The sequence below is a fragment of the Alosa sapidissima genome, chromosome 11 (assembly GCF_018492685.1).
Source record: "Alosa sapidissima isolate fAloSap1 chromosome 11, fAloSap1.pri, whole genome shotgun sequence".
Taxonomy (NCBI): Eukaryota; Metazoa; Chordata; class Actinopteri; order Clupeiformes; family Clupeidae; genus Alosa; species Alosa sapidissima.
The window spans coordinates 15,176,276-15,203,522 of record NC_055967.1 but is presented as its reverse complement, the minus strand read 5'-3'; the positions used below and the strand labels follow the sequence as shown (position 1 = coordinate 15,203,522).

Below are 27,247 nucleotides of genomic sequence, written 5' to 3'. Positions count from 1 at the left end.
AGAACCGCCATTAGGCTGAAATGAAAAGGGTCGGCTTCTCAGCCCCCATTGTTTTTGGACCTCTGATCTACCAAGGTCCCATTTGCTGTCTGACATGTGTACTGGTGATTGTCAGTGTTTCCGTTGGTGTGTGGTTGGGGGTGAGGGCCAGCTCCCTTCATGCAAGGCGGGCCCTAAAGCACTGTAGTTGCTAGCTCAAGTTTTGTGGTCAGTGCAAGTGTACTCTGTTGGGCTTTACTTGCCATCTTGCCCCAGTACCCTTTAATATGAGTCCCGCCTCCCCATGGTTCTCAAGCTAGATGTATTATAATTCGTGGTTTTGTTATTCTATCCTATTGTTAATGCGGCTTGAAAAGATCTGTTTGCTGTATGATATTCTTATCGTTTTGTGTAATACATTGTCATTGTTCAGTTTAGGGTGTGTTGTGTTTTGCTTGGGATTGTGACGTTTTATATTGGTCTGTGGGATATGACATGAGCATTTATTCTATGTCGTAAGTGACCTCATGTGTTGTGTGCTGTGTTTCTTTCTCAGGGTTGTGGCTGAGCTGCCAGAATGATGTCGGACGCCAGTGAGATGTTGGCGGCGGCGCTGGAGCAGATGGATGGCATCATCGCGGGTAAGGGGCTGTCGCCGTCGCCGTGCCTAACCAGAACACCTGCACAGCTGCCCAGGCTCAACCTGTCCAACCAGACTTGCTAATGTGCTTCAGGACTTTCTGTTCTGTTCTCCTGACCAATACACAGACTTACAAGCCACAAGATTGAGATTAGTGGGTTATATCATGTATCAGAGCTGTCTGCACGTTTTAAATGACAAAAGTGGGAAAGCAGAAAGTCCGTGTTGCAGCTGAGAGGTTTGTGTGTTTACTATAGTGAGCATAATGTGTGTGTTGTGTGTTTACTATAGTGAGCATAATGTGTGTGTTGTGTGTTTACTATAGTGAGCATAATGTGTGTGTTGTGTGTTTACTATAGTGAGCATAATGTGTGTGTTTTACTATAGTGAGCATAATGTGTGTGTTGTGTGTTTACTATAGTGAGCATAATGTGTGTGTTGTGTGTTTACTATAGTGAGCATAATGTGTGTGTTAACTGCTGGTATTTCTTGCCATTTACTGTTTTTTGAAGATGCTGTGTTACATCATCACTGCCATCCACTGCATGAGAGTATATCAGGTCATGTTTCTGTTTCACTTGTTTCTTAAGTCATTTGAGTTGAAGCTGGCAGCTCTTTCACTCAAGCTCAGAGGAATAGGCAAATGTAGTAGTAGTTTGTTTTCCCTGTCGGTTAATTATAGCTGACATTTCCAAGTGGAAATGGCCTGTCGGATCACATGATGGCCCCAGGTTCCTGTAAGACCGTGGCTTTTCTTCTGTCCTGCCTCCCATCCCTGTGGTCTGCTCGGCCGCCGTCTCCTCTATCTTTGCTCGTCTCCACGGGGAATTAGAATAGCTTTCCTCTCACGTCATGACCATACAATGATGTGCTCTATTTTATGGCTCCGTGATGAGTCCCTCTCTGTGCCCTAAAGTCTCCAAAAAGGGGAATAAAAGCTGGTTTTCAAGGGATGAACCAAGGTTTAAGACGTCTTCCTCTTTCTGATCAGGCAGAAATGCTTTAGTGCCATTCTTTATCCATGAAAGAATAAGACCAACTTGGATAATACCGAGGCCTTAAGTGAGACACGTTGTTGTGGTTAAAGGATTAGAACTGCTATTGCCCCTTTTTGGGGCCCTGTCCACTGACGTGATGTCCTGCAGCGGAGCAGTTACTGCGCGCCCCGGGTGTCCGCAGCCTTTATGTTGGCCTCGAGCGAGCCTTCTCATTTAGTGAGCGTCTGCCCGCTGCTAATCTGTTCCTGGCCGAGCACACTGCGTCCTGCTCAGCAGCTCATCGTCCTCACACACGGTCCGCCCCCACTGGCGCAGCAGCGCTAAAGGCCTGGTGGGCGCTCTGAGATTACATCAGAGTTTTCCTTGGCTGAGAAGCCACATGGCTGTGGATGACTGTTTAGAAGTGAACAGATACAAAAGTGTGTGTCTGGGACCACAGTTGTAAAATAAAGTGAGAAATACTTGCCAGGAGCAAAGCTTTGGCTCCAAATTTGACATCTTGTGGACCTAATGCTTCCAAAGACCTTTTTCTTTTCTGTCAAGGGATGAAGCAGTTGAATGTTTTGTTTCAGTCATTCTACTGACGTCTAAATCTTTGATTGGTTGACAAGGAAAGATATGTTAGATAAGATTTATGTTTCATTGTACTTTGTCCAGAATAGTTTTTATTAACCTTATGACCTTTGCCCCCACTCAGGCTCCAAGGCTCTGGACTACTCCAACGGCATGTTTGACTGCCAGTCGCCGACGTCACCGTTCATGGGCGGGCTGCGGGCGCTGCACCTGCTGGAGGACCTGCGCGGCGTGCTGGAGATGATGGACGGCGATGAGAGGGAGGGCCTCCGCTGCCAGATCCCCGACTCCACCGCCGACAGCCTGGTGGAGTGGCTGCACGGGCCCTTGGTGTGTGGACATTCATTTGTTCTTATAATCAATCTCACACACCCTCTCTTTGGTGGACGTACATGGATATGCATTGTATATGCGTGAGCATGATTGCCTGTTTCTGTGTGTGTATGTGCTAACTTATGCACACACATGCATCCATATGCAGGCTATGCACCCGTATATCTTTACATGTATAAATGTACACACATGCACTTCATCACCATTTGGGGTATTCCTTTATTTCATCACCCAAGTCTGTGTGTGTTGTGTTGCTATGCTGAAACCAAACAAGAGAAAAAGTTATTTATATGTGGTCACATAGGATAAGCTACCGGTATGACGGTGAAGTTATGTTGAAAGTGTCACAGGATCTTATTTTTATACATGCCAATGCTAATTTAAAGGGAAGGTGTGACGTCTGCAATTTGAAGCGGTAGCAACACAAGATATGATACAGCAAGATATTTTTGATTTATTATGGCAGTGAAATACCCATCTGCTTGGTGACACATTTAAACATAAGCATTTAGTTATGAGAGCTCAGGTGGATACCAAATCTGGAGATGCTCAGATACCTCAAAGACTGTTGATGATTAATCATAGTTATGATTCCAAAATAAATATTCTAAGCAATGCCTGCAAAATGGACTTACATTGGGCTCAACAGTTGGGAGTAGCTGTTTTTTTTTTGTTGTTGCTCTGGGGCCGTATTCACAAAGCCTTTTATCTTACCACTAGGAGAACTCCTAAATCACACAAAAAGATTTTAGCTAGGAGTTTTCTCTTAAAAGTTATTCACAAAGCCTTTCAGACCTCCTCTTAGTAAGGAAAAATGACAACTCCTAAACTAAGAGTGAGTCTTCGTTGCTATGGATGACGTCATTACTCATGCACAAGCTTGACTGAAGTGGCCACCTTGATTGGCTGATGATTGTAACGCGGGAATGATTCCAAACACCTCCCTTACGATGATTAGTGACAGGTGACAGGTCTTAAAATGCGTGCGCTACACAAGTAGTGCGAAGGACGGAAGATGATGAATAACTGAATAAAAAGGCCTAGCCTAAATGAATAAAGAGTAAGGCCAAACAAATAGCCTAGTAGCCTAATGAAACATACGGATTGATGCAGTATCTTTGCAACATTTTTAAATTAATCTGTCACCATATGCCTATGCCTACGTTTGCAAAGAGGAGAACATTTTAATTTGATTCACAATGAGACATTACATTTAATTTACATGTTGACAATGAGTAGTTTTGGTTGTTGGTGGTGTTATTGCATCCCTTAGTTATGCCTACAATGCAAAATTGTTCCCTCGCGAAGCTCCTGTAGCTGCATAGGATTTCAAAACATCGCGACGCGAAATGTCACAAAAAGCGGTTTGTGAATAGGTCTTAGTGATTTAGGAGTCCTCTCAACTTCTTTTAAGCTGTCCCAGACTTAGGTGCTACTTTTAGGTCTAAAATGCTTTGTGAATTACTTTTAGTGAAAAAAATTAGGAGTCCTAAAGTTAGGAGTGACACGCCCATTACTTTTAGGAGTTGCTCCTACATTCGCTAGTTAGGAGCTACTTTTAGCCTTAAAATTCTTTGTGAATAAAGCCCCTGATTATTCCAGTAGAGTGCAGGAGTCCAAGCTGAGTAGAGAGTAGAGTAACTTGACTCGCCATCCCTCAACTGCCTCTAACCTTGGCAGCAACCTTAAGCCACGTGACTGAGTTGTTGCCTGTTTGATAGTAAGCTTTGTTGGCTGTTTGATGGTAAACACTGCTGTCTGAAAGCCCAGACACAATTATGCTGTTTTGCTGGATTTGAAGTAGACTCTTCAGTTTGAATGTTGCTGGTTGTCTAGGTTGTTCTGAGAAAAGATTTTGACTGGTCCCATATTGCCTGCACAATAGATGTTTGGGGGTTGTGGGGCTAGCACGTGGGGGGGGGGGGGTTACGTGCATTCCTTGCGCAAACAGTCTGTAGTTGCTGGCAGACAGCCAGAGAGATGCCAAAGCAGGCGTGTAATACCATAACTCAGTGTTTGCACTGAGATCTCCTCTGGCGGCCCATTCTCCATTTAAGGTGCTGTTGGCAGAACAAAAGGCTGCAAGCGAAAACGGCTCAGATTTCAACCTCTCTGAAGCTTTTAAGTGGCCTGCTTTTGACCTCAAACGTTCACCTGTGGCTTTGATGTTCAGACATGTCAAATGTTGTTGCAATTAGCTGCTCAACCACACCACTTAATGTATGTGTCTGATTTATTTCTCTTCCTTACTGCAGTCAAATGGCCACATCCCTATGAGCACCGACCTTTATCAGGACCGACTCGCTCGGTTTGAAAGTGATAAGGAGTCCCTAGTGCTTCAGGTATTTCCTACATTAACACCATTTCAAAAATCAATGGCCATGGCATTTCTCTATCAGATGTCAGGCCACAGTGCTGTCAGTCACATGCTCTGATAGAACACTCTTTGGTGTAATGTGATTGTATGGACAGGTGAGTGTGCTGACAGACCAGGTGGAAGCACAAGGGGAAAAGATTAGGGACCTCGACCTGTGCCTTGATGAACACCGGGAAAAGCTAAACACCACAGAGGAGATGCTTCAACAGGTAACCCAACACTGATCATGTTTTAAAAAAAAATGATTCCTTTGATATTTATTGCTGGATATTAAACCCCTAAATCAGTGATCTAGAAGCATTATTAGTACAATGTCTCATTACCACGCTTTGCTGACAATAGTGATATGCATACTCATACTGTACTATGTTTTTATTTTGCTTCCTTACGAATGCATGTGCACCAATTTACCCTGCAAAATCCATTCTCTTCAACTGGGAAAGCGCTACCACTAATTTTTAGTGGCCAAAAAATAGTATATAGTGTAAACTGTTCTGTCTTATTGTGGGAAAACTTTGCTCCCGGGCCAATGTTCCCTGGTCTCACGCTGCTGTCACTTGGGTCCCTCAGGAGCTGCTGTGCCGCTCGGCTCTGGAGACGCAGAAGCTGGACCTGATGACCGAGATCTCCACCCTGAAACTCAAGCTGGGTGCCATGGAGAAGGACCGGCTGGACTTCGACGAACAGTTCCGAGACGGCGAGGTATGAGGAACGAGCCTTTGCTGTCGTGCGTAAACACATGTCTTCGGAATGATGGGAATCCTCTGCCTGAGGAACTGTAGTCCAAGTCTTGGTCTGCACACTGTCCCAGAAGAAAGACTCTAGCACTGTATGCTTGAAGCATGCACCGTTTAGAAAGGTCAGAAAGAAGTCAGCAGTATGGTCCGTTTCCATCAAAAATTGTTTTTGTTCCCAAATATTGCGTCTTATGCAATTAAGTGTTTGAATTGAGACAGCGCTCACAGAGCATAGGCTCGCTTTTAGTGCAAACTAGTGCCTGCAGCAGCAGGACTGGCTCTCCACAATGTGCCGAGGGGGGGAACGTTTGGCCGCACACCAATCACGTCATGTTGTTGAGCTGCAGCAGTCTCTTCCAGTCCAGTGGAACAGCGGGCTTTTATCCATGTTGTGCTTCACTTGCTATGTGGACAAAAGGGGAACGGCGCAAAAACAGCCAGAAGCCATTTCCTCTGTAAAGCTGTTTTGTTTTTTTTCTCTCTCTTTTCCCCTCCCTGGAAAGTAGTGATTACCCAGGAAGCCATGGGCCTCCGCTCACACACTGGCCTGAGAAGAGCAGAGGCAGCTTCCTGAGCATGTGGGTGTTATATCCAGGGATGGGCTTGTGCTTGTAGGCTTGAGTTTTGCAGGGAGTGTTTTGGAGAATGAAACAAATGTGTAGAAATCTTGCAATTTGAGTGTGTGTGTCCAAGTTTAGAATCAAATCTTGGAAACAAACAAAACATACACTTATTTATTAGCTGATGCTTTTGTACAAAGCGAGTAAAAAAAAAAAAAGAGAGAACATGCAGTGCAACATAGAGTGCAAATATGAGGACCAGTTATTCAGACAGGCTATTCAGTCAACATGGAGCAGAGAGACTGTGGCATCATTAACCTTTAGAGAGGTGGAGGCAGTAAATGAGGGGAAGTGGATTGGAGACAGGTTTCAGAGGCTGTGGCGGAATGATACCGTAGGTGAAGGAACAGTTAAACTGTATGAAACAGTGGTCCGGTGGTGGAGGGGTAGGTGGTAGGTGGAGGGACGTGGCTGTTCAGGTATCTTTGATACAATATCGAGCGAGAATTGCCAGCTTTGTTAGTAATAGGGCTGTGGACCCATTGTAGGTCAAAGGAGTGTATCAGGTCAGCTGAGATTGGGATGTTTAAGAGGTCATCAAGGACGAGTAAGGGACAGTCATGCTCAGGGATGGAAGACAACAGAGTGTTGAGCTCATCCATAAAATCCCCTAGTGCCCACAGGCACCATGATGGCATGGTATTGGAACCACACAGGCACCATGATGGCATGGTATTGGAACCACACAGGCACCATGATGGCATGGTATTGGAAGATGTTGTTCAAAGTGTTAAAGTTCATGCTCAAAGGCAGCTGTGGAGGCCCGGTCCCGCAGGTCCGTTCCACCTCTTTGTCCAGGCGGAGGGGAAGTGTGGGAGAATTGCGTAGTTGGTGGAAAGTGCAGCCAGGGTAGCAGTGATGCTTGGTTCTGATGCCTAGCATATGGTGTTTAGTTCTGTGTGAAAGCTAAAAACGTATCTTGATCACTCCAAACTATAATAATTTTCTCCAGAGTTCTGTCAAAACAATTGAATTAGTTGTTTACAATAAGCATTTCATTTTCTATTCTATCTATAGACCTTTTACGGTCTTCACTCTCTCTCCTTCACCCACCCTCCCTCTTTCCACTGTGTGTTTTTTCAAAGCTGTGACTTTTATTGATCAAACCACTTACCAACTCTGTGAAATGTAAATGTCCAGCTGGTCCCTTTGTGCCTTTTTAGCATTTTACTGTTGGCTGGCTAATTTGTATGTGGTTGGGATCCCTGAGTTTGAGCGTAGCTAAAGTGGTGTGTGTTTGTGTGTGTGTTTCTCTGCTCAGACTTTAATCCTGGAGATCAATGAGCTGAGGTACAGGGTGTCAGAGATGGAGAGCGAGAGGCTACAGTACGAGAAGAAACTAAAATCTACCAAGGTGAGTAAAGCTAAATGGAATACCAGTGCAGACTCACTCACCCACTCCCCTCTGCACTCAAACATGTGCCACCACTGCCCCTCTTACAGTAGCCATTCACTGTTTGCCTTCACATTTTCTGGTACATTTTCTGATTCTTGCCATATCTGATCATCTTCCCTCTGCTCTTGGAGTGTTTTCTGTCTTATGTCTTGCCTTTTCTCTTTCTCTCTCTCTCTTCCTCCTGGGCTAACTCTCTCTGCCGCTAGTCGCTAATGGCCAAGCTCTCTAGCCTGAAAATCAAAATGGGCCAGATGCAGTATGAGAAACAGAGGAAGGAGCACAAAATCCAGGCACTGAAGGTTTGCCCCTCGCAGGCTGGATTTTTGTATTTTGTTGTTGTTGTTGTTGTCGTCGTCGTCATTGTTGTCGTTGCTGCTGCTGTTGTTGCTGCTGCTTTTATTGTGTTGTGTTCCCAGTGTATTTTCTTTTCTTTTTTTAAGAAAAGAAAATACCAGCTCACTTCATAACCAATCAGCAGTGATGACCCTTAAAGTAGCACATGCCCCCTACCCACTAGAGCTGTGATTGATGAATGATTGACAATAGCTGTCTGCAGACGTAGTCATTGATATGAATGATTTTTGGCAGTCGTTCCTACAGGGGAGTGAGGAGACAGATATGCGGTTACAGCAAGCTCTTACAAGCACAGACGCAGGTTTTCTTTTGAGTTTTAAATGCACCATAAGATTTTGAGCTTCACAGAGTGGTATCCTTGAAAGTACTACTTTTGGATGCAGGCATATAACCCTAACCACAAGTATGCTCACATTTAAGGGCTTCCCACCCTTTTCAGCTCTATCCAGGATACAGTATTTGAAGAAATTCTAGAACAAGGATATGATTATAACATGTAGGCTGTTTGCAGTACTAACATTGAAGAGTTATTTCACATGTATTATTCTAGAATTGGCTGTAATGTATGTTATGTCATTGTATCTAAGGCCACAAGTCTGACTGATCAGAATGACTGCAAAATATCTTTAGAATGCCAATTGGCATCTTGCCTTCCATTTTATATATTTTAGTTGCATGCCAGCTCTTGTTTGTTTTTTTCTCTGATAGCCATGTAAAACATGCGGAGTATGTTAAACGCATCATCCACTAAAACCCAGTTTATTTCTAAAAGTGGCTCAACCATTGGGTCTGGGACTTTGTCTCTGTAGTCTTAACTGCAGTAAATTGGCTTCAGTAAAACAAAAACTGAACAATACAGGAAGGAACATCCCACTTCAGAGGTGACTCAGGGGTCAAAGGTGGATAATGCCAAAACTAGACTCAACAGTCATGAAGGTGTTTGTGTGAGCTATGCATCCTGTTTGATTGGGTTTGAGATGGGCTCTGAAGATTGTTGTGACATCCAGTGTGTTTGTAACTGTGTAATAAAGATGGTTTCTCCTACAGTAATTTCCTGTGTATTAGCCGCATTGTGTCTAAGCTGCAGGATAGTGTTTTATGCAAGTTGTTAAAAACCATATTAATACCATATTAACTGCCCCTGTGTATTAACCTCATAGCTGGAGAAATAGTGTATAAGCCGCGGCTAATAGTGGGGAAATTACGATAATCCCATTTTCCAACTTCTGACCTCTGAGCATTTACCTGCCCGTTTCCCTCCCTTAACATATTCCTGGGTGACTGACTGTCTGTAACAGTGTCTTTCCCTGTGTGGGCTTATGCAGGAGGAGCTGATGATGCTGCATCAGCAGCTGGACGGGAGAGACGGGGAGCTGAGGAGGCTGCAGGATGAGACGGGCTACCGCTCGGTCACGCCCGCAGGAGCCGACAGCGGAGAGAGAGGTGAGTGCCCAGTCCACACCCCGCTCCCTCACCCAGGGGGGAAATCCCATCGCTCCTGACTCACCCTGGTCAATGCCCCAACCTGCCCCCATCGCAGCTGGCCTAGATTAGTGGGGCTTTTTTTTTTTTAGTATGCTGTGTCCGCAAGGTGGAAAAGATCACTTCGGCATCCCACCAGTCATAGTGGGAGATTAAACAACCAGGGTGATTTGTTTTGCTGTCATTTGGAGTCATTAACATTGAATGATGCTATCCCAATGATGTTTGCACTAACCTGGAGTGTTGTATAATTCTATCCTGTCCAGTCTCCCTCACAGAGGAAACTTATAAAAAGAGGCTGAAAGAGAAACGTAAGGGACGTGTCCATATCTGTATCCATCTATCCATCTGTTCATTTGTTCATGTGTTTGTTTGTTTGTTTGTTCGTTCATTCTCCATGCACAGCTGTCCTTTGGCCTCACGGTCTGCATGTGTGGGCATGTACCATCTCCCACTCTCCTCTGAAACAACAGAGACCCCTTTATCACCTTGACACGCTGAAAAATTACACGTTAGTGAAGGAGTTGTTTGATTTAGTAGGACCGCTGTGGCAAGTGCAGTCATGTACATGCAAATAGCGCATTATCATGAGGTTAGCCTATTCTGAGAAGAGTGCCATGAAGTGACGTCTGAAAATAGCCCTCACAAAATGTGGTCTTGTGTGGCCACAGAACACATAGATCAGGATGTCTCAGTCTGATCTGTTAGTTCAATAGGGTAATCATATTCCCACTGTGTCACAAGAATGAGCCCATTTTGACCTGAGAAGTAAAAAGCAACCTTTTTCAATCAATCATCTTCTGATCACCATACTGTAGGTGTCATGAAAGAGCAGATACACTTATTTCGAGGAGATTAGCTTTTGCCTGTTATCTGATTGTCAGTATCCAGGCCAATTGTGTAAGTAAGGAATAACTCGTTGGCTAAATCTCTAGGGTATGTAGTCTATCAGCCACGCTAAGTAGAGTTTACCTGCGGTACATTTCTGGACTTGTTGGTAGGGTGATACTGCAGCTCACCAGGGTCCTCTGGAGGATCCTCAGGAGGTTGCGTGTCTGGTGGCCGTTCGGCATGTCGAGAGCGTCTCTGTCCTCGTCCCACCACCGCCGCCTCCTCCTCCTCTCCTCCTCCTCCTCCTGCTGTCCCCTCTGTCCACTTGTGTCTCCTCCATCAACAGTCATCACCCTCTCCAGCCTGGAGCCTGCTCTCAACACCTCTCCTCCGTCACCTCTCTCCATCAACACCCACGCCTCGGTCCCTCTAACCACCCCCAGCTCCCACTCTCTCTCCCCCCACTCCCCACAGCATCCTTTCCCTCACTCTCCACTCTCACTGGAGCTTTCCAGAAAGTCGTCCTCGTCCAGCTCCTTGTCCATGGCTGAGCTCTGTCCCGTGTTACAGCAGAGGCACTGGTCACTCTTCCCACAGACTGCATCCCATAGGGTACCTCTAGTGTACCTCTTGATCCAGTTGAAAACTTGTTCGTTTGTTCTGTTTTCTTCTTATGTTGCCTCCATTTGAAATGCTGAATGTGCAAGCCTGTGTTTTTCAAGAGAGATATCTCACTGCGGGTACTCTGCCTTAACAGATGTGGAGGTGCCGAGAATGAAGAAAGCGATGGAATCGTTAATGGCTGCTAATGAGGAGAAGGTACAGCCACTAGTATAACTTCAGCTCCTTAGAAGGGTTGGGCATGGTAATACAGAGCCTTCTGTTGCTGACTACTCTCGTGTGTGTGTGTGTGTGTGTCCCAGGACCGCAAGATTGAGGAGCTTCGGCAGTCGGTAGCTCGGTACAAGAAGGTCCAGGAGATGGTGATGCAAGTTCAAGGGAAAAAAGGTGAATTTATGTGAATGGTTGGTTGGTTTTATTAGCAATTAGCATTGTCTCTTGTGTATTGTTTCATTAAGCAACTCTAGAACAAATTCAGGATCTAAACATGTCTTGGCAGATCACATACAAAAGTTTGAAGAAAATAAAGTGCAAACATGTGTGTTTGTGCATGTAGCCCATGATGTCCCCCTAAGACTGTGCGTGCACTTGGCCTTTCCTCTAAACTGTGCTCTCCCACCCCCATCCCCCGCTGTTCACCTTAGATAAAGTGAAAGATGGAGAAAGTGATGGGAGTCATAGCGACAGCTCTGGCTCGGTGTCAACGGCCCTCTCGGTCGCCATGGAAGTGGAGAAACTGGCGCTGGCCGGCCTGGACGAAGCAGCAGGGCGGGACCAGGACGAGGTTTGACATCCGACACACTCCCACTCACCCTGTGTCCGAAAACGCTTTCAGAACTGCCCGTTAGACAAGTGTAGGGTGTCTGATCACACTATAGCAGCTTGGCTCTCAACATTAGCTTCTTCCTGCCGTAGGCTTCATTCCTGAAGAGCCTCATGCTGCTACTCTGCCAGCAGCCAATCGATAGACCGTAGTGTTTTGCCTGGGGTCCCACTCTGACATTTTTAGAGCTTCTGTCACTCTGACGAGTATATTGTGCTCCGGGTGAAACCTCAAGGCCAAAACGGGCATAGCTGACATTTAAGAGAGCTGTCCTGAGGTTAAAGGGTAAATTGAAGTCAAGGCGACACATGTTTACTACGGATGTGTCACTGAGCAGTGTTGATAGCAGCCCCTCCGTGTAACTGATGGTGTGGGTCAATGTCACCGGTGACTGTTTAGCTGAGTTAGACACAATATGGAACACTGGTTCCTTACAGGTCAGAGAAATGCATGTGTATACATACTGTGTTGACTTGTAGCCGTCTCTGTGGTGTGGTCATGAGGCTTCATCTTCCTCTCCTCTCCTGTAGGAGCCGTCCCCCACCCCCACCCCCCCTGCCAGGCCAGAGCCCACCCAGAGCCTGGAGCAGGAGCCTGCGCTGCCAGACAGGTGAGCGCCCCTCAGCATGGCCTATGTTTGAACACGCATCTCTGCTTTAAGGCTCTAACAGTGGAACAACAACCACTCCACCATTCAGTCATATGTACATCTAATAGGCTGCTTTGATTATACTGTTGTGTGGAAATCTTCAAGCTGGATCTGCTCACACATCTGCTACCGTAATTTCCTAACTATTAGCTTATACATTGATTTTGCAAAATTTCTTCAGCTATGAGGTTGATACACAGGGGCAGTTAATATGGTATTAATATGGTTTTGTTTCTTTTAACTTGCATAAAACACTGTCCTGCGGCTTATACGCAATCCGGCTAATACACAGGAAATTACTGTAACTGTCCCTGACTGTCCTGTATTGTTTTTTGTTCCCTTTAGTACCCCAGAGCCACCCACATCTGGCAGTCAAGACCACCTGGACATCAGCAGCAGTGAAAAGGTACATAACCTGCCACTTGTGACAGTGCCATGTTGTAACGCTCGAGTGGTAATTAGGCCAGACTTTCACTCCTGTGTCCCAGTCCACCTCTTGCTCTGACCTCAGACGGTTGAAAGGTTTGATAAATGTCAAGTGTTGTTTGTGTGTTTGTTCCTCCTCAGAGGCCGCTGGCGGTGCAGGACAGGCCATCGGAGGTGAGTAAACTCCTCTCTAAGCTCTGTCCATCTGTGGCATCCTCACTCGGCCCTTCTCCCTCCCTCTTGTCAACTGTCCCTTTTCTCTTCTTTTTTCTCCTCTCTCTCTCTGGCCTCTGCTGTCTCTGCAGGCAAATGACAGCTTGTTTCTTCTCCTCAAGGTTAGCAGCCACTGTCCACAGCTGTGTTTGCCACCTTGAATGCCTCATGTGTGTTTGTGTTCGTGTGTGTGTGTGTGTGTGTGTGTGTGTTTGTCTGCTTGAGTTACCGTCAAGGACTGCTTTCGGAATGTATCATCGCAAGATCTTGTGCTCAGTGTTTGTCTTTTATTTGTTTGTTGGTCATTTGTTTTGTTTGTGTGTTTACTTGGTATACTAAGGCAAATGAAATACTAATCCACTCAAATCCAGCCTCTGTGGCCATGTCATGAGTTTCCTAATTTTGTGTTGTAATTTTGCGTGATATGTCTGTGTGATGAATAACTGTTCTGTCTGACCAGGATTTCAGTGATGTTAAATGCCATTCACTCGCTGTCTGCAGAGCAAAGCCCAGGAGGAGATGAACAAAATCACCTGCTTGCCCCCCAAGTCGCCCCCGACTGCCCGCGCCACAGTCGAGGAGGACAGCAGCTTCGGCACCAAGAAGGCGCGATCCTCCTTCGGCCGAGGCTTCTTCAAGATCAAAGGGGGCAAGAGGACAGCCAGTGCCCCCAACCTGGGTGAGCAGGCAGTGGTTGGAGCGGTCACACACTCTCACCCAGTGGTTTGTGTGTGTGTGTGTGTGTGTGTGTGTGTGTGTGTGTGTGTGTCAGTCAGATATGACTGTTTTCCTTTAGCTGACCTTCAGTTTCATCACTGCACATGTGTGTGTTTTCATATCAGTGTTGTTCATGTATTTGCCAAAGTTGAAAAGGCTTCTGGTGTCAGTGTGTTGGAATCTGTCATTTTTTTCCATGTCAGTGTTTGTATGGCTGTTATTTTCACTGTCGTAACTCTTTGTTGTCCTTTGTCCTTCCTGTTGTGTCCCGGTGTGGCGTGTGTGCGTGCGTTGTGTGGCGCGTGAAGACCGCGGGCGAAGTGTGAGCGCCCCTATGCTAGGTATGGTATAGAGCGCCCCCTGCAGTAGGGAGGCTGCTGTTGCATGGCCTCTCTGGAGAACTGCAGAGGAACAACTGGATTCCCCCTTCCCCTTCATGCCACCCCACCCCCTCCTCCATCGCATAACTCTCTCAGCTAACTTCCTCTACAGTCATTCCTGAATGCACCCCTTCCCCCTCTCTGGTTGCTTCTGCTCATGCTCCTAGCATGGAAGCCCAAGCTGAAGGATGAATGCAAGGCATCCCTCTTAAGGAGATCTTCACTAGAAATAGACAAAATGGTTTAAGAAGAAACCAGAGGCCTTTTTTGGTTCAGGACCTCTTGATTCAGTATTTCTCCCTGTTCCTGACAAGCCTTGTGGGAAACCTCTGTGGCGTTTGACATGATCGAAACTGAAAACGTGGGATTTCCTTCCGGAAGCTGGAGTGCAGGCCTTAGACATTCCTGGGTTTTCCGTCTGATGTGCTGAAAGCCAAACGCGGAGCCTCTGTGCCCCATAATCACTCGTTAGTGCCCCCAGCGCCACGGCCCTTGGTTTGGCACTCTTCCAGCAGACGCTCAAGCCGCAAGCAGCCCCCTCATACCCCGTTTCCTGAGGTTGCGTCTGATTTAGAAACCGGCTCACTGCTCATAACAGTGTTTAATGAGCACCTCAGTGCTATCAAATGGCAGCGAGTTTGCCAGTGTGTGTTCCAACATGTGTATGTGGTGTATTAGTGTGTGCATGCACATATGTTAGGGCTGTGCCATTAATTGTCGTTCCAACAATTATAAAACGACAAAATTGAAATATAAAAAATATTTTGGAGCATTCTGTTTTTGCACAGTGCTCTTGTTTTGTCTTGAGTTAGAAATCCAGCACACTCCTTTGCTTTACAGAAGCACTGTTGTACACATTATCAGTTGAATTATATTTGAAATTGAATTTAATTCACTATAAAAATATTAAGTTATTTTTTTTCCAAAATCATTGAGTAAGCAACTTTAAATATTTACATTTTTTCCAAAACCATTGAGTAATCATATTAAATAATCATAATATTGTTATTGACCAAAATAATCAGGATTATGAGTTTTGCCATAATGGAGCATCCCTAGCACATGTGTGTGTTTGAGTGGCCTCCTTCATACTTCACAGCAAGTGTGTTTGATTTGATCCAAGCCTTCCTCCATCATACATCCAGTTGTTCTGTAGCTGTGCCCAGATGTCATGAGCAGGAAGCCTTGTGAGGCTGTCCAGCTTCCTCTGCCCTCAGCTGCCATTCTCACTCCACTGCCCCCACTACCTTTTCTTCTTCTCCTCTCTAACATCTTTCTTTTCTTCTCCTCCATCATGGAGACATGTTCCTGATTTCCTGTGTGCTGGCTCGCCGCAGTTTCACAACAAGGCTGTCATTGTCTGCTCCTGATACCCTGTTGCCTCCAGATGGATGCTCTGTTTGGAATTGTGGGTAATGTAGTTGTATGTGCACACAGCGGAGACGGAGCAAGAGGGAACAGACCACCTAGACCTGGCTGGGATGCCACAGCGGTCGGCAGACAGTGACAGCACACACACACTCCCCACTTCACCGGAAGGCAAGAAGAAGTCAAAGGGAATCAAAGCTTTGTTTGGAAAGTAAGTGCTTCTCCCAATGACATACAGTGACTGTTTTATTGTCTTGATTAACCAAACATCTGCAATATAGGAATATTTTTTTTTGCTTTTGGTGGCAAAATACAAGCTGTAAAGCAATGCTTTAAATCTCCAACTGTACTCGTTCTTTCTCCATGTTCCTGACTCCTTTCTTTTGTCTTCCTCATGTGCCTCTCATCACCTCTTTGCAGGCTGCGGAGGAGTCAGTCGACCTCCTTTAACCTGGATGACAACCTACCGGAGGGCGACTTTAAGAGGGGAGGTGTACGGGCCACAGCGGGACCCCGACTGGGCTGGTCACGGGACCTGCAGAACAGGAGGTGAGGAGCAGGCCAGTGACAGGACCAGGAAAGTTTGTGAACCCTCAATGAACAAACAAATGAACCCCAACAAATGAACTCCATGTTTCATGATTTTTTGGCTTCTCACACAATTCCCTCTGAAGTCCATGTATTTGATAAATATACACACCAGACAGTTCATGTTTAAAAACTAGTGATGATAAAATAAGAAAATCATGATAAAACAACAGAGAACTCCAAACTGTTCAAAGGGTTCACATACTTTCAAGGAGAACTGTATGTTTAGAAATGTCTTCATGTATTATATATATTATTGTATATCATGTATGTAAATTTATTTCTTCAGCAGTTATTTATTTTGTGTAAGTTAAGCTGTAAGTCTTAATGATCTTATTTATTGCACTTTACTGTGAAGCACTTTGGTGCGGCTAAGCAGTCTGTACAGTAAATGTGCTATATAAATAAATTGATTTAAGTGGTATGCTAATGCAGACTATCGATGTGTCAAGTGTTGAGTGTCAAGTGTATGTGTTGTAGTGAGCTGGACGCACCCTTTGCACGTTGGAGTCGGGAGCAGGTGTGTGAGTGGCTGCAGGATCAGGGCCTGGGCCTGTATGTGAGTCTGGCTCGCCAGTGGATCTCATCTGGCCAGACACTACTGCAGGCCTCGCAGCATGACCTGGAGCGGGTAAGGGAACACACACACACACACACACACACAGATTCACACTCGACCAGGCGTCCTGTACGGGAAGACAATGTACAGAAAGACAACACATAATCTTTTGTTTCCGTTGAAGGGTAAAGTATTAAATGTCATTGCAAGCCCTTGGCGTAAACAGTGTGTATGTGGTGTATGGAAATAGAACTCCGTTTTTTCCGATGCCCCCCTTCATGCGTTAGCTGTGCGTGTGTCCCTGCAGGAGCTGGGCATTAAGCACCCTCTGCACCGGAAGAAGCTGCAGCTGGCCCTCCAGGCCCTGGGCTCAGAGGAGGAGGACGGCAAGGGCAAACTGGACTACCACTGGGTCACCAGTAAGGACCACCGCCTCCTGCCCTTTACATCTCGCACATCAGTCAGACACATATATGGCCCCTGTGCCACCGTCTGCTAAAGTATTTCTTTTCATTCTCTTTTTCTTATTTTAATTCTCTCATCTCCTGTGCTTCCCCCTCCCTCCTCTCCGTCAGGGTGGCTGGATGACATTGGCCTGCCCCAGTATAAGACGCAGTTTGATGAGGCCAGGGTGGATGGGCGGATGCTACACTACATGACTGTGGTGAGTGTCTGGATCTGAATTAAATATGAGCATCAAATTTGCTTTGTAATTTCAGGGAAAAAATCCTATCTGTTATGCACAATTAACAAAAACCTCTATATAGCATACATGTACCATAATAATGATAAACTTTATTTGTATAGCACATTTCATACACAATAATAGCGAGAAAAACAAATGGGAATAATACAAACAAATATCAGAGATTTAGAATTAAGTAAAAATGAGAATTCACAAGATGGTAAGGAGATGGATACAGCAACAAATACAATACAATTAATGCAGTGAAAATAGGAAGACTATATACTATACATATATTTTATTTATCCTATACTTTTCCTATACTTCTTGCCGTCAAGTGCAGGTCTCAGTTCCCCTAATTACGTTGCACATTCACAAGGATTGAGTTGAAGTCTGGTTTGGTCTTGGTTGCCTTTAGGATGACTTGCTGTCTCTGAAAGTGGGCAGCGTGCTGCACCACTTGAGCATCAAGAGAGCCATCCAGGTGCTGCGCCTCAACAACTACGAGCCCAACTGCCTGCGCCGCCGACCCTCCGACGAGGTGAGGGAGACGAGAAGTTTATGCTGACCATGTGGGAGTCCTTGAGACAGGCTGTAGAGGATTAATCCATGCCAGTGGCTGTGATGGTAGCACTGTGGTGAAACAACTGTCCTTGTGTCCCCCAGAGCAACATCAGTCCTGCAGAGATCTCCCAGTGGACCAACCACCGCGTGATGGAGTGGCTGCGCTCCGTGGACCTGGCTGAGTACGCACCCAACCTCAGGGGCAGCGGAGTCCATGGAGGACTCATGGTGAGAAGACAGAGGGTGTAACAGTGCTGAGGGTTTATAAAGACGTCTTGGGCAGATTATTGGAATAACCTTAATACAGAAATGTGTTCTCACAAAACCTTTTGATTGTTTTGATGTGGGGTGTGTGTGTGTGTGTGTGTGTGTGTGTGTGTGTGTGTGTGCATGCATGTGTGTGTGCATGCGTTTATGCGCCTGCTGTGTATACTAATATGTGGTATATACTGTATGACATTGCATCTTTGTGTGTGTGTGTGTGTGTGTGTGTCCCAGGTCCTGGAGCCACGCTTTAATGTGGAGACCATGGCCCTGCTGCTGAACATCCCTCCCAACAAGACGCTGCTGCGTCGACACCTGGGCACCCACTTCACCCTGCTGGTGGGCCAAGAGGCCCAGCAGTCCAAGCAGGAGTGCGTGGAGCACCCCGACTACACGCTCCTCACAGCCACCGCCAAGGTCAAGGTACGCAGCACGCCACACAGCTGGCACACACAACAGTCTGCCTGCAGAGCTGTCTATGGTCAGGATGACATGGAAACCAGATGTACCCAATGACCTCAAGAATTCAGAATGAGGCTTGTTGACATTGTGCGTAGGGGCCTTATTCAGATTTTTCATTCTCTCTGATGTAAAAATGTGTCTACCAACCCAAACCATGGGATGTTCAGTATTTTTTACTTCCATAAAGCAAAGTAGAACATGCCTCAACCCTAAATTGTGCTACAGTATACAGAATTTTCCTTTTTTGGCAGTGATATATGACTGAGTTGCTCTCTAAGTGCTTGTTTAAGTCCTCCACACGCTCCATTTAACCTGGTGCTGATCTTCTTGTCCCCAGCCCAGGAAACTGGGCTTCGGCACCCTGACGAGGAAGAAGAAGCAGGAGGATCGGGAAGAGTATGTGTGCCCCATGGATGTAGAGATGCCGAAGGGACGCAGCTTCCAGAAGGGCTACCGGGGCATGGAGCTGCAGATCTACGAGGATGACCTGGACCGGCTAGAACAGGTGAGGAAGGCTGCACGGGGCCTCATCATTATATTTAGAGTGCATAGCTCATTTCATCTAAATAGTATTAGCATTGAGTAGAAGTAGTGAGAGAAAGTGGAATAGAGCATTATATCCAATATTCACACTACAGCAAAGCAAAGAAAGATGTGAATGTGAGAAATGTATTTAGGAACATTTTGCATATTTTAACTTAATCCAGCAAAATAAGATTAGCACTCAGCAAGTAGGATAATAAGCAGGTAGGATAATGATCCAAACTAGGTAAATACAAGCTTTCTACACAAGACAAACTTGAGTGTTCTCAGCAGTAGGTGGTGGAAGTGAGCCTATATTGGTCATTCCGTCTGCTAGTCCATTCTATCTAGGACTAGGAACAGACAATGTTCTCTCTCGTCTGTGTTTTTAGATGGAGGACTCAGAGGGCACAGTGAGGCAGATTGGAGCCTTCTCAGAGGGAATCAATAACCTGACGGTAAGAACTCACCCAAGTAGACTTCAGATGAAGTGAGGCCAAAGATTTAGTCGGGGGCGTGTCTACGGGAAGGCTGGGGGAGGCAGTGCCACCCCAGAGATAAACCAAATAATTATCTGCGACGGGCGAAAAAAGCAAAATTCACACCCATTCTTTTCTGTTGAATTGCTCATGATGTACTCGTTACAAATGCAGTTTGCGTTCTATCAGTTTGCACATTTTGTCAGCAGGGGGTGTTGGTGGACACTTATTTAAGTGACAAAATCAGTTTCTATTGTGCTAGCTTGCTAACTTTCATCTATCAGTAATGCTAAGGGACTCATTAAATAGCGAGCAGCACATTCAACCCCCATGCTGTGCAGGCCTCCCTTTTCTATTGCGTGAAAAAATTAGTTGATAGTATGTCGCTCATAAAGTAGCTGTGTTTGACTGTGGGCCAGAAATCAATCATTTATGTCATGTCATTAAACTATTTATTTACAAATAAAATAACAACAGCTGATAAACTTACCACTACTGCCTTTAACTACTGTGTTCTAGTTAATCATATGAAACGATTATGTTCCACTTGTTACATTTTTGAACATTTATTATTACATAGAAATCATAATGAATTGCATCCATATATCCTTATGCATTATGCACTTTTTTCTACTAGCCTAAAACCGTGAGACTAAAGCCTAATTTACTCTCAAGTTTTTAAAGTGACAGGCACTGAATTGGACCTATACCTTAAAGGTAAATGTAAGTCAATACGAAAATCAATATAAAATATTCAACATACTACAAATTATTAAAAAATAAACTTAAGATAAATTTCAAAATGTATGAAATACAAACATACAGCATGATATGAAGCCAACATGATGACATTTTTCGCCCCCAAATAAGCCAAATTGCCACCCAAAGATCTGCTTGGTCATGCAAATGAATTTTGTACAAGTTGATATGTAATTGTGTAGTGTAGATGTGTGTGTTTTGTTATCTATGGATATGTATGATTTATTAGTTGTAATACTGATTATCAATGTGTTGTGTCTGTAGAGCATGTTGAAAGACGATGAGCTGTTTAAGGAGATCTCCAGTTCGCCCAATCCCAGCGTGACGGATGACGACTCTAATGTTTGACACTAATGTGTGAGGGGCCTTGCCAAGGTGCCCACTCCTCTAGATGCTGCTGGGATGACTGCCAAACCTGTGCCAACCTGCACCCCTCCTCCCTGTCCCCCTGGGGCAGTGCCAGTCTGCATGCCCGCTCCACCCTCAGAATCCTCCTGACAGACAGCTCGTAGTCTCGGTGCCAATGCCACCTCAGCTATACTAAGGCCACGACCTTAACGTTAGTATTAATATTACAAAACAGCATCGCTCCCTATTCCCAATGTCAACTTGGAGCAGACAGGTTGCCTCACAAGCAGGACAGTGTCACCCCGTTGTAATGATATGCATTTCAGCTGTCTATGTGTATTTAGCAGTACAGGTTGGAAAACATTTGATTCGATCTGAAGTGTAAAAAATGAGTGAGCTAATTGCATTTTCACCTACCTACCAGCTGGTTCCTGGAAATATTTTTTATTATGGCTTATTTTTTAATTAAAACATCTAGAGCGCCCTTTTTATAACCCAACGGCACAATGACACTTTTCCTATCTGACACAGATATTGGTGGAGTTCAAACTAGGTTTTATAAAGGAGTGTCAGAATAAAGAATTAAACCGTTTTTGAGGTTATTGTGCTACTGAAAATTGCATCTTTGCGAGTCTAATGCCAAAATATTGTAATGCATCTGCCTGGCACAGGGAATATTGCTGTACTTTCCACAGGCTGGTGGCATACATTTGCATGCATTCTCACTCGTGTATTAACATGTAACTCATCACAGTCAATCCCGTTTCCTGGTTGTAAAGTATCATTGCATGTTATTTCTGTCCTGTTTGCCAAAATATGGAGCATGTCCTAACACAAAGAAATAATAATTTCTATATCTGTAATAACAGAACTGTGTTATTGAATTATGTTGACTGTTACTATGTGAAAATATACAGCGAGGCTGTGTTGGCATGTTCTCAGATCCAAACCATCTGATACTGGTCTTAGGCAGCCCTAGCCACATAAAGAAGAAAATGTGTACTGTGTCCACTTTTATCCCTTTTTATCAGGTCATTAAAGTTATTGAATAAAATAATGAAGTTGTCTTTTGGAAATTGTTTATTGTCATGGGTTGGGGTGTCAGAATTCCGAACTTAGTCTGGTTCTCCGAAGTATACACTGTTAAACATACAAATGTGTTCTACACACCCAGGACTCCACTGTAGTTTTGAATGCTCAGCACACAAGACCACACCCATTATGTAGGCTAAATGTTCTTTTCATTTTAGAAATGTCAACCAAAGAACATTTTAACCCATTCTTGATGGGTGAATTATGCAATTGAACTGATGTTACAAAGTAATTAATATGCACACATTCTAAGTGCTTGACCAGAGTGTAAAGAGTATTGCCATAGTCATCCTCTCGGCGGTTGCTTCCGACTCCTCTGTAGCCTACATAAGAGAGGCTGTGTGTTGGGAGCCAGGCTTGTGTTGCTGTATGAACTTGAGGGTGATGCCATGACATCTGTGCAGAACTGCACCATGATCAGAGCCCACTTTGAGTAGCCTACTTGGCTGACCATCACAGCAATCCTCTTCAGCCCTGTTGCACTGGCTCCTCTAGAAAGTGTAATCTAATTGTTGTCATAGAGAGGCGTTCAGATGAAGTAGCCCGCCAGTTACTGTCCCAGGCCTTCCCACTATTCATTTTACGTCAACATTACGTAAAAGTTGGGGCTCGTTGCATACCACTCAGTTAAGAGTTAAATCACCTACGGGGAGGGCTTGGCCGCTTACAGGGTTATATGCTCGACTTTAGTCAGTTAGGTGGACTACAACCATGGCGTACGGGTGAGTATTACTCTCTGAATTGTTGATTTCCATTTGTTATTGAAAGTATTGTCAGTGTAATTATCTTCCGTGGAGTCAATTCAGTGCGAACGGAATACGTTCTTCACTTTTGTGACACCACGTAGACTTCGCCGAAACATGTTAGTAACAGGTTCACCGTTTGCAACACAGTCTAAAATCGTTGCACTTCTTGGTGTTATACAATGCATGCATAATAGACTTTACTTAAAAGGTGAATTCTAGCCAATGGTAAATCCTCCTTTACAATATGTGACTTACTGCAACCTCTTCCAGAACAAGCTATGGAGTTTTGATGGTAGTGTTAACAGTCGCCCAGCCTCTGGTAAATGCAGCAAGGTAGGTGTTTTTTCCCCCCAGACTGTTGTTTTTATGTGCAAATATGTGACACCCAACAATCCATGACACAGCCCACATGGTCCTTCCTTTTTCAAAGATAATCATGCAGTCATTGACATTTAGCACATTAGACTACTTCTTGATACATGATGCTGTATCAGAAACATTTCTATGTTGCCCACTGCACTGCAGTCAAACAGTGAACCAGGACCTGTCAAACATTCTGAATGAGCTGTGGAAGTTGGATAAGAACCGCTTGTCACCAGGGACAGACTACACCATTGATCTGCAGGTGTGGAGTCTGAGGTTCTCTTCCATTGTGCAGAAATGCATTGCAGTTCATCTGTTGTGATTTTGAAGAAATAACTAAAAAAACGCTTTACATTTATTCATTTGTAACCAGGGCAAAGCAGGCTATGTTACCCAAGGAAGCACCTATGCAAGGGATTATGCTGCAAAACCTCTCTTCTCCTCAGTTGATGAGGATAAGCTTAACAGCATAACCACTTATGCCCGTGAGTATTTGGTCTGACATTGTAGTAGTATTCCTTCACAATGTGTTGCATCTAATAGAATAAAGACTATTCTGTTCAGACTTGCTCATGAACAGACTGGTTTTATGTAACTTATTGTTTAGCTAAAGTTTCCACAGTCATTATGTGGCTCCACCCCAACGTTGTGTGAGGGCACAACGGTTTTGGGGGTTCTCACTGGAACAGGCCTCTTTCACCGGGCTGATGCAGAACAGGCCTCAGCATGTTATTGTGCAACAGCCCATAATTAGATTCTGGCACACAAAGCAAGCCTGAACTCAGTGTGCTTTCCAATCATACTGCCAAAACTTTGTCATTACATATACAATGAAAAAACTATTCTGTTTTCCTACAGGAGTTTTTATACAAATCATGAGTTTAAAACCAACATGATTTTTTGTGTTTTGTGCAGAATGTGTGAAAACATAGCAAATTACAAAAGTTTGTGTATGAAATACTTCAATGTAATATATATGACAATGTAAATTACTGTCTCTAAGTAAATTATAATTTGTCCGTTAATCTTGAATTGCTTGGTCTTGGTTGTCTCTGCAGGCTTCATTAAGCTGCTGGATAACTATGAGATGGCCACAGGCACGGCTGAGATGGTCACAGCAGAGGAGGTCACAGAGAACAACGAGTTCCTAGACGCCATCTTGGAGACTGAAGTGATGAAGGTTAGACTTGGAATGTCACTGCCCTCACTCAAACCACTCAATCTCAATGTCCGGCATTCAATCTTTCTTCGTAATGCATGGATGCCCATTACTTTTGTCAGACCTTTTATGAAATAATGTTTGCATGTCCTTACCCCTCCCTATTCTGACATGAACTGTGCAGAATTAAACTCCAGTGGGAATTCTGGTGCGTCCTGTCACGCTCTGTTCTTGGAAGCCACTAGCCAAAGGTCGGACAAGAACAACATGCTGGAGCAATCAAACCATCTGTTTCATCATGTGTTTCCACAGCTGTCCTTTCACTTAAAGTGTTGCCACATCATTACTACTAAGCCTGTGAATACTTTCGTAATTAACATAATGGAGTACTGATATTAGGCTTGCAGTAGTAGTCGTCTTGTATTACTGATAATGGTCTTGTAGTAATGCTGTTTCAGTTCATAGTAGTTTGCATCTCTCCTCTTGTGCAAACATCATTAATGGCTATTAAAGGTGCAGTCTAGCCTGGCGGGCCATCTTATATCATTGAAATGTATAGTCTGGAATCGAACCATTCACCTCGCTTAATCCAAGGGGCGGGCAGAGAATTGTCTTTCAAACTGCCTAGGCATGCAATAGGCCAGCGCTACGACCATATCCGTATCCGGTCGGCAAAACGGCAAATACATCCTTCTTCGAAAGGAATGACTTAAGTGCATTGTGTTGCTCAACTTTCAAAGAAAAGCACAAGTCCAACTCCTCCAAAGTTGACGGCAACGCCAATTCAAACAACCGCTCTTCGTTCGCCATAGCCACCTCCCTTGTTGTTCACCGTCGCAGGACTGTCGTTATCCTGTTAAGCCCGCCTTAAGACTCTCTAACAAAATAGAGCGCTGTCCACGGCGTCAGCCAATAGAAATCCCTATGGTTTGATACTAGACTTACAGGCTGAGCAAATTAATTTGCCGCCGCTAGGGTGCGTCTAGATTTCTAGGCTAGGTGCAGTCAGCAATTGAGCAGGAAGTCACATTTGTTTATGTTTATATTTCAAATTATTAGCAGATGCTTTTGTCCAAAACAACATACATTATATTTTAACCCATGACCAAACAAAACTCCCTTCAGAATTCCTAGAAACTCCACTTGTGGTTTCTTTATTGTTTGTGGGACAGGCTGCCCCCACTTTGTTTGTTTCCAGTTTTCAGTGCCTGGACTGTCTACAGAGACAGTGTTTTACTACAGTGTACTTACGGAATGGGCAGCTAGCAGTCATGACTCATGAGGGAATTATTGCTGAATGTGACAAAAAAATTGATGGGCTTGAAATCGCCCATCGCCCAATCGCTGACTGCACCTTTAAGGGTGTCTTATGCTGTCAAAGTATGAGAAATGTGAAACAATATGGCTGTGAACATAGGAAACATTGTAAAAGTGTGTTTGAACACTTTCTAGAGAAAAGGGGAAGTACATATTGAAGGACAGGCAGCCAAAGTAATCAGGCCCAGGTGGATAGACTGAAGTGAAACACCACAAATCCCCTATCACCCCATCTGTCATAATTAATAGAGTTCTATTTGTGATACAGACTAGTGAGGCTACACTCAATTAACATGAACATGTGTTCTGCTATCCCTCCCTCAGCGAGCACACACATACCTGGTGGGGAAAGGGCAGGCACGGGCTAGCCTGAAGCAGTTCAAGACGGATCTGTATGAAATATGGTTCCGTGTCTATCACAGAGACCGCAATGGGGGGTAAGTGAGAACTCCTTTTGAATTTTATGTGTTGGACCATGTGTCCGTATACTTGATAAATGGAGTTCACTCAATCACAAATAGCTCATTCACTCTCTGTGGGATAGGGCTGACTCCAGTGGATTTGAGCATGTGTTTGTTGGAGAGAGCAAATTTGGCAGAGAGATCATGGGCCTCCACAACTGGGTCCAGTACTACTTGCAGGAGAAACACAAGCACCTCGACTACAAGGGATACAAAGCCTCATACAATGATCTGGTAACTGCAACTCACTTCAAATATTTATATAGAGAGCCGACTCAGTCAGTCATTCACAGAAACGTAAATAAACAACTAACAAGATGTTGATCGCATACACTCGCTGTGAAAGTACATTAATCTGGATATAAATAAATCAATATATCTGCAAATAATACACCAGACAATCATATTTGACAGCGGTTCTCTTCAGAAAGGTTATTGTGAACATACTGTAGCTGATTCCCATGTCTATGACCACTCCTCCAGCCGGACTCAGATGACCATGTCCTGAACACACAGTTCAGCTGGCATGGCCTGATCAAGCCAGTGGGGAGCGCCTTCGTCGGGGTCAGCCCTGAGTTTGAGGTGGCCATCTTCACCATCCTCTTCCTCACCTCCACAACAAAGTCCTCCACGGCTGTGGTGAACCTGGATGAGTACCAGCTGGAGCTGGTGGTGTACAGGCACGGTCGCTCCATTGGCACTGCCTACCCAAAGCTGCTGAGCAGCAACAAGAGGCACCTGTAGAGGGTGCCCATACTGCACCTGTTGAACCACACATATTTCACTACAGCACTGCCTATGCTCTCTGCTCTGTTACTCATCTGTAAAGCAATGCTCACTATGTCTGAGACCCAGCTGAATTTAAATAATTAGGTTATGGTTTCATGGTGATGTTGAAATACAGGGCTTAAGAAGATCTTAAAATCTTTTGAAATGTGATTGTTTTTTTTTTATCAATAGTGGATTTGTATCTGTCATGTCTGTTGCTTCTTGCAAGATGTTCTTGAGATAGCCTGCACTGTCAGCTGTGTCAGCAGTACATTTATGCAACCAGGCTTTTCTGTTTTTAGGGTAAATGTTTTAAGGGTTAAGAAACAGTGTATATCCTGTTGCTTTTAGTAACATTGCATATAGTTTGGCTTAAGGTGAATAAACATTTTGTTTACAACTGTGTTGACTGTATTTAAAAATGTAAAATTGTATACCAACTTTACTAAGCTCAACATTTTTGTTGCACCTTAAATAACATTTATTTTCTCACAGATACAGTATATTATTTAATCATTAAACTAGAATATACCACAGATACAGTTAGGCAGTCAGAACATAGGTCAAGAGAAAACCAACATTAAATCAATATTT

The 27,247-nt window shown here is 44.5% G+C and overlaps 2 protein-coding genes across 8 annotated transcripts in view; both read left to right on the top strand.

Moving 5' to 3' along the window:
• ppfibp1b (PPFIA binding protein 1b) overlaps positions 1–21,804 on the top strand; it is a 29,410-nt gene extending 7,606 nt beyond the window's left edge. The window contains exons 2-30 of one of the 7 annotated variants that reach the window (XM_042110442.1): positions 536–620; positions 2,315–2,520; positions 4,779–4,865; positions 4,996–5,109; positions 5,471–5,602; positions 7,519–7,611; positions 7,860–7,952; positions 9,333–9,450; positions 9,756–9,800; positions 11,078–11,139; positions 11,244–11,328; positions 11,586–11,725; positions 12,295–12,374; positions 12,759–12,819; positions 12,981–13,013; positions 13,145–13,174; positions 13,554–13,731; positions 14,078–14,110; positions 15,587–15,728; positions 15,938–16,066; positions 16,586–16,736; positions 16,972–17,083; positions 17,240–17,328; positions 17,768–17,890; positions 18,016–18,141; positions 18,412–18,600; positions 18,977–19,144; positions 19,554–19,619; positions 20,664–21,804. In XM_042110442.1, the coding sequence (XP_041966376.1) occupies positions 557–620; positions 2,315–2,520; positions 4,779–4,865; positions 4,996–5,109; positions 5,471–5,602; positions 7,519–7,611; positions 7,860–7,952; positions 9,333–9,450; positions 9,756–9,800; positions 11,078–11,139; positions 11,244–11,328; positions 11,586–11,725; positions 12,295–12,374; positions 12,759–12,819; positions 12,981–13,013; positions 13,145–13,174; positions 13,554–13,731; positions 14,078–14,110; positions 15,587–15,728; positions 15,938–16,066; positions 16,586–16,736; positions 16,972–17,083; positions 17,240–17,328; positions 17,768–17,890; positions 18,016–18,141; positions 18,412–18,600; positions 18,977–19,144; positions 19,554–19,619; positions 20,664–20,747 (3,033 nt within the window). In that variant the 5' untranslated portion in view covers positions 536–556 and the 3' untranslated portion in view covers positions 20,748–21,804. The remainder of the gene's footprint in view (positions 1–535; positions 621–2,314; positions 2,521–4,778; positions 4,866–4,995; positions 5,110–5,470; positions 5,603–7,518; positions 7,612–7,859; positions 7,953–9,332; positions 9,451–9,755; positions 9,801–11,077; positions 11,140–11,243; positions 11,329–11,585; positions 11,726–12,294; positions 12,375–12,758; positions 12,820–12,980; positions 13,014–13,144; positions 13,175–13,553; positions 13,732–14,077; positions 14,111–15,586; positions 15,729–15,937; positions 16,067–16,585; positions 16,737–16,971; positions 17,084–17,239; positions 17,329–17,767; positions 17,891–18,015; positions 18,142–18,411; positions 18,601–18,976; positions 19,145–19,553; positions 19,620–20,663) is intronic. The other 6 variants (XM_042110445.1, XM_042110443.1, XM_042110446.1 and 3 more) reach the window with 6 other exon arrangements.
• Positions 21,805–22,404: 600 nt separating this feature from the next.
• On the top strand, positions 22,405–27,053 carry endouc (endonuclease, polyU-specific C). Its single transcript, XM_042111100.1, has 8 exons — positions 22,405–22,561; positions 22,856–22,918; positions 23,111–23,210; positions 23,322–23,433; positions 24,007–24,128; positions 25,749–25,861; positions 25,969–26,119; positions 26,369–27,053. The coding sequence occupies exons 1-8, from the start codon at positions 22,551–22,553 to the stop codon at positions 26,627–26,629; spliced, it is 933 nt and encodes a 310-aa protein (XP_041967034.1). The 5' UTR covers positions 22,405–22,550; the 3' UTR covers positions 26,630–27,053.
• The last annotated feature ends 194 nt before the right edge of the window (positions 27,054–27,247 follow it).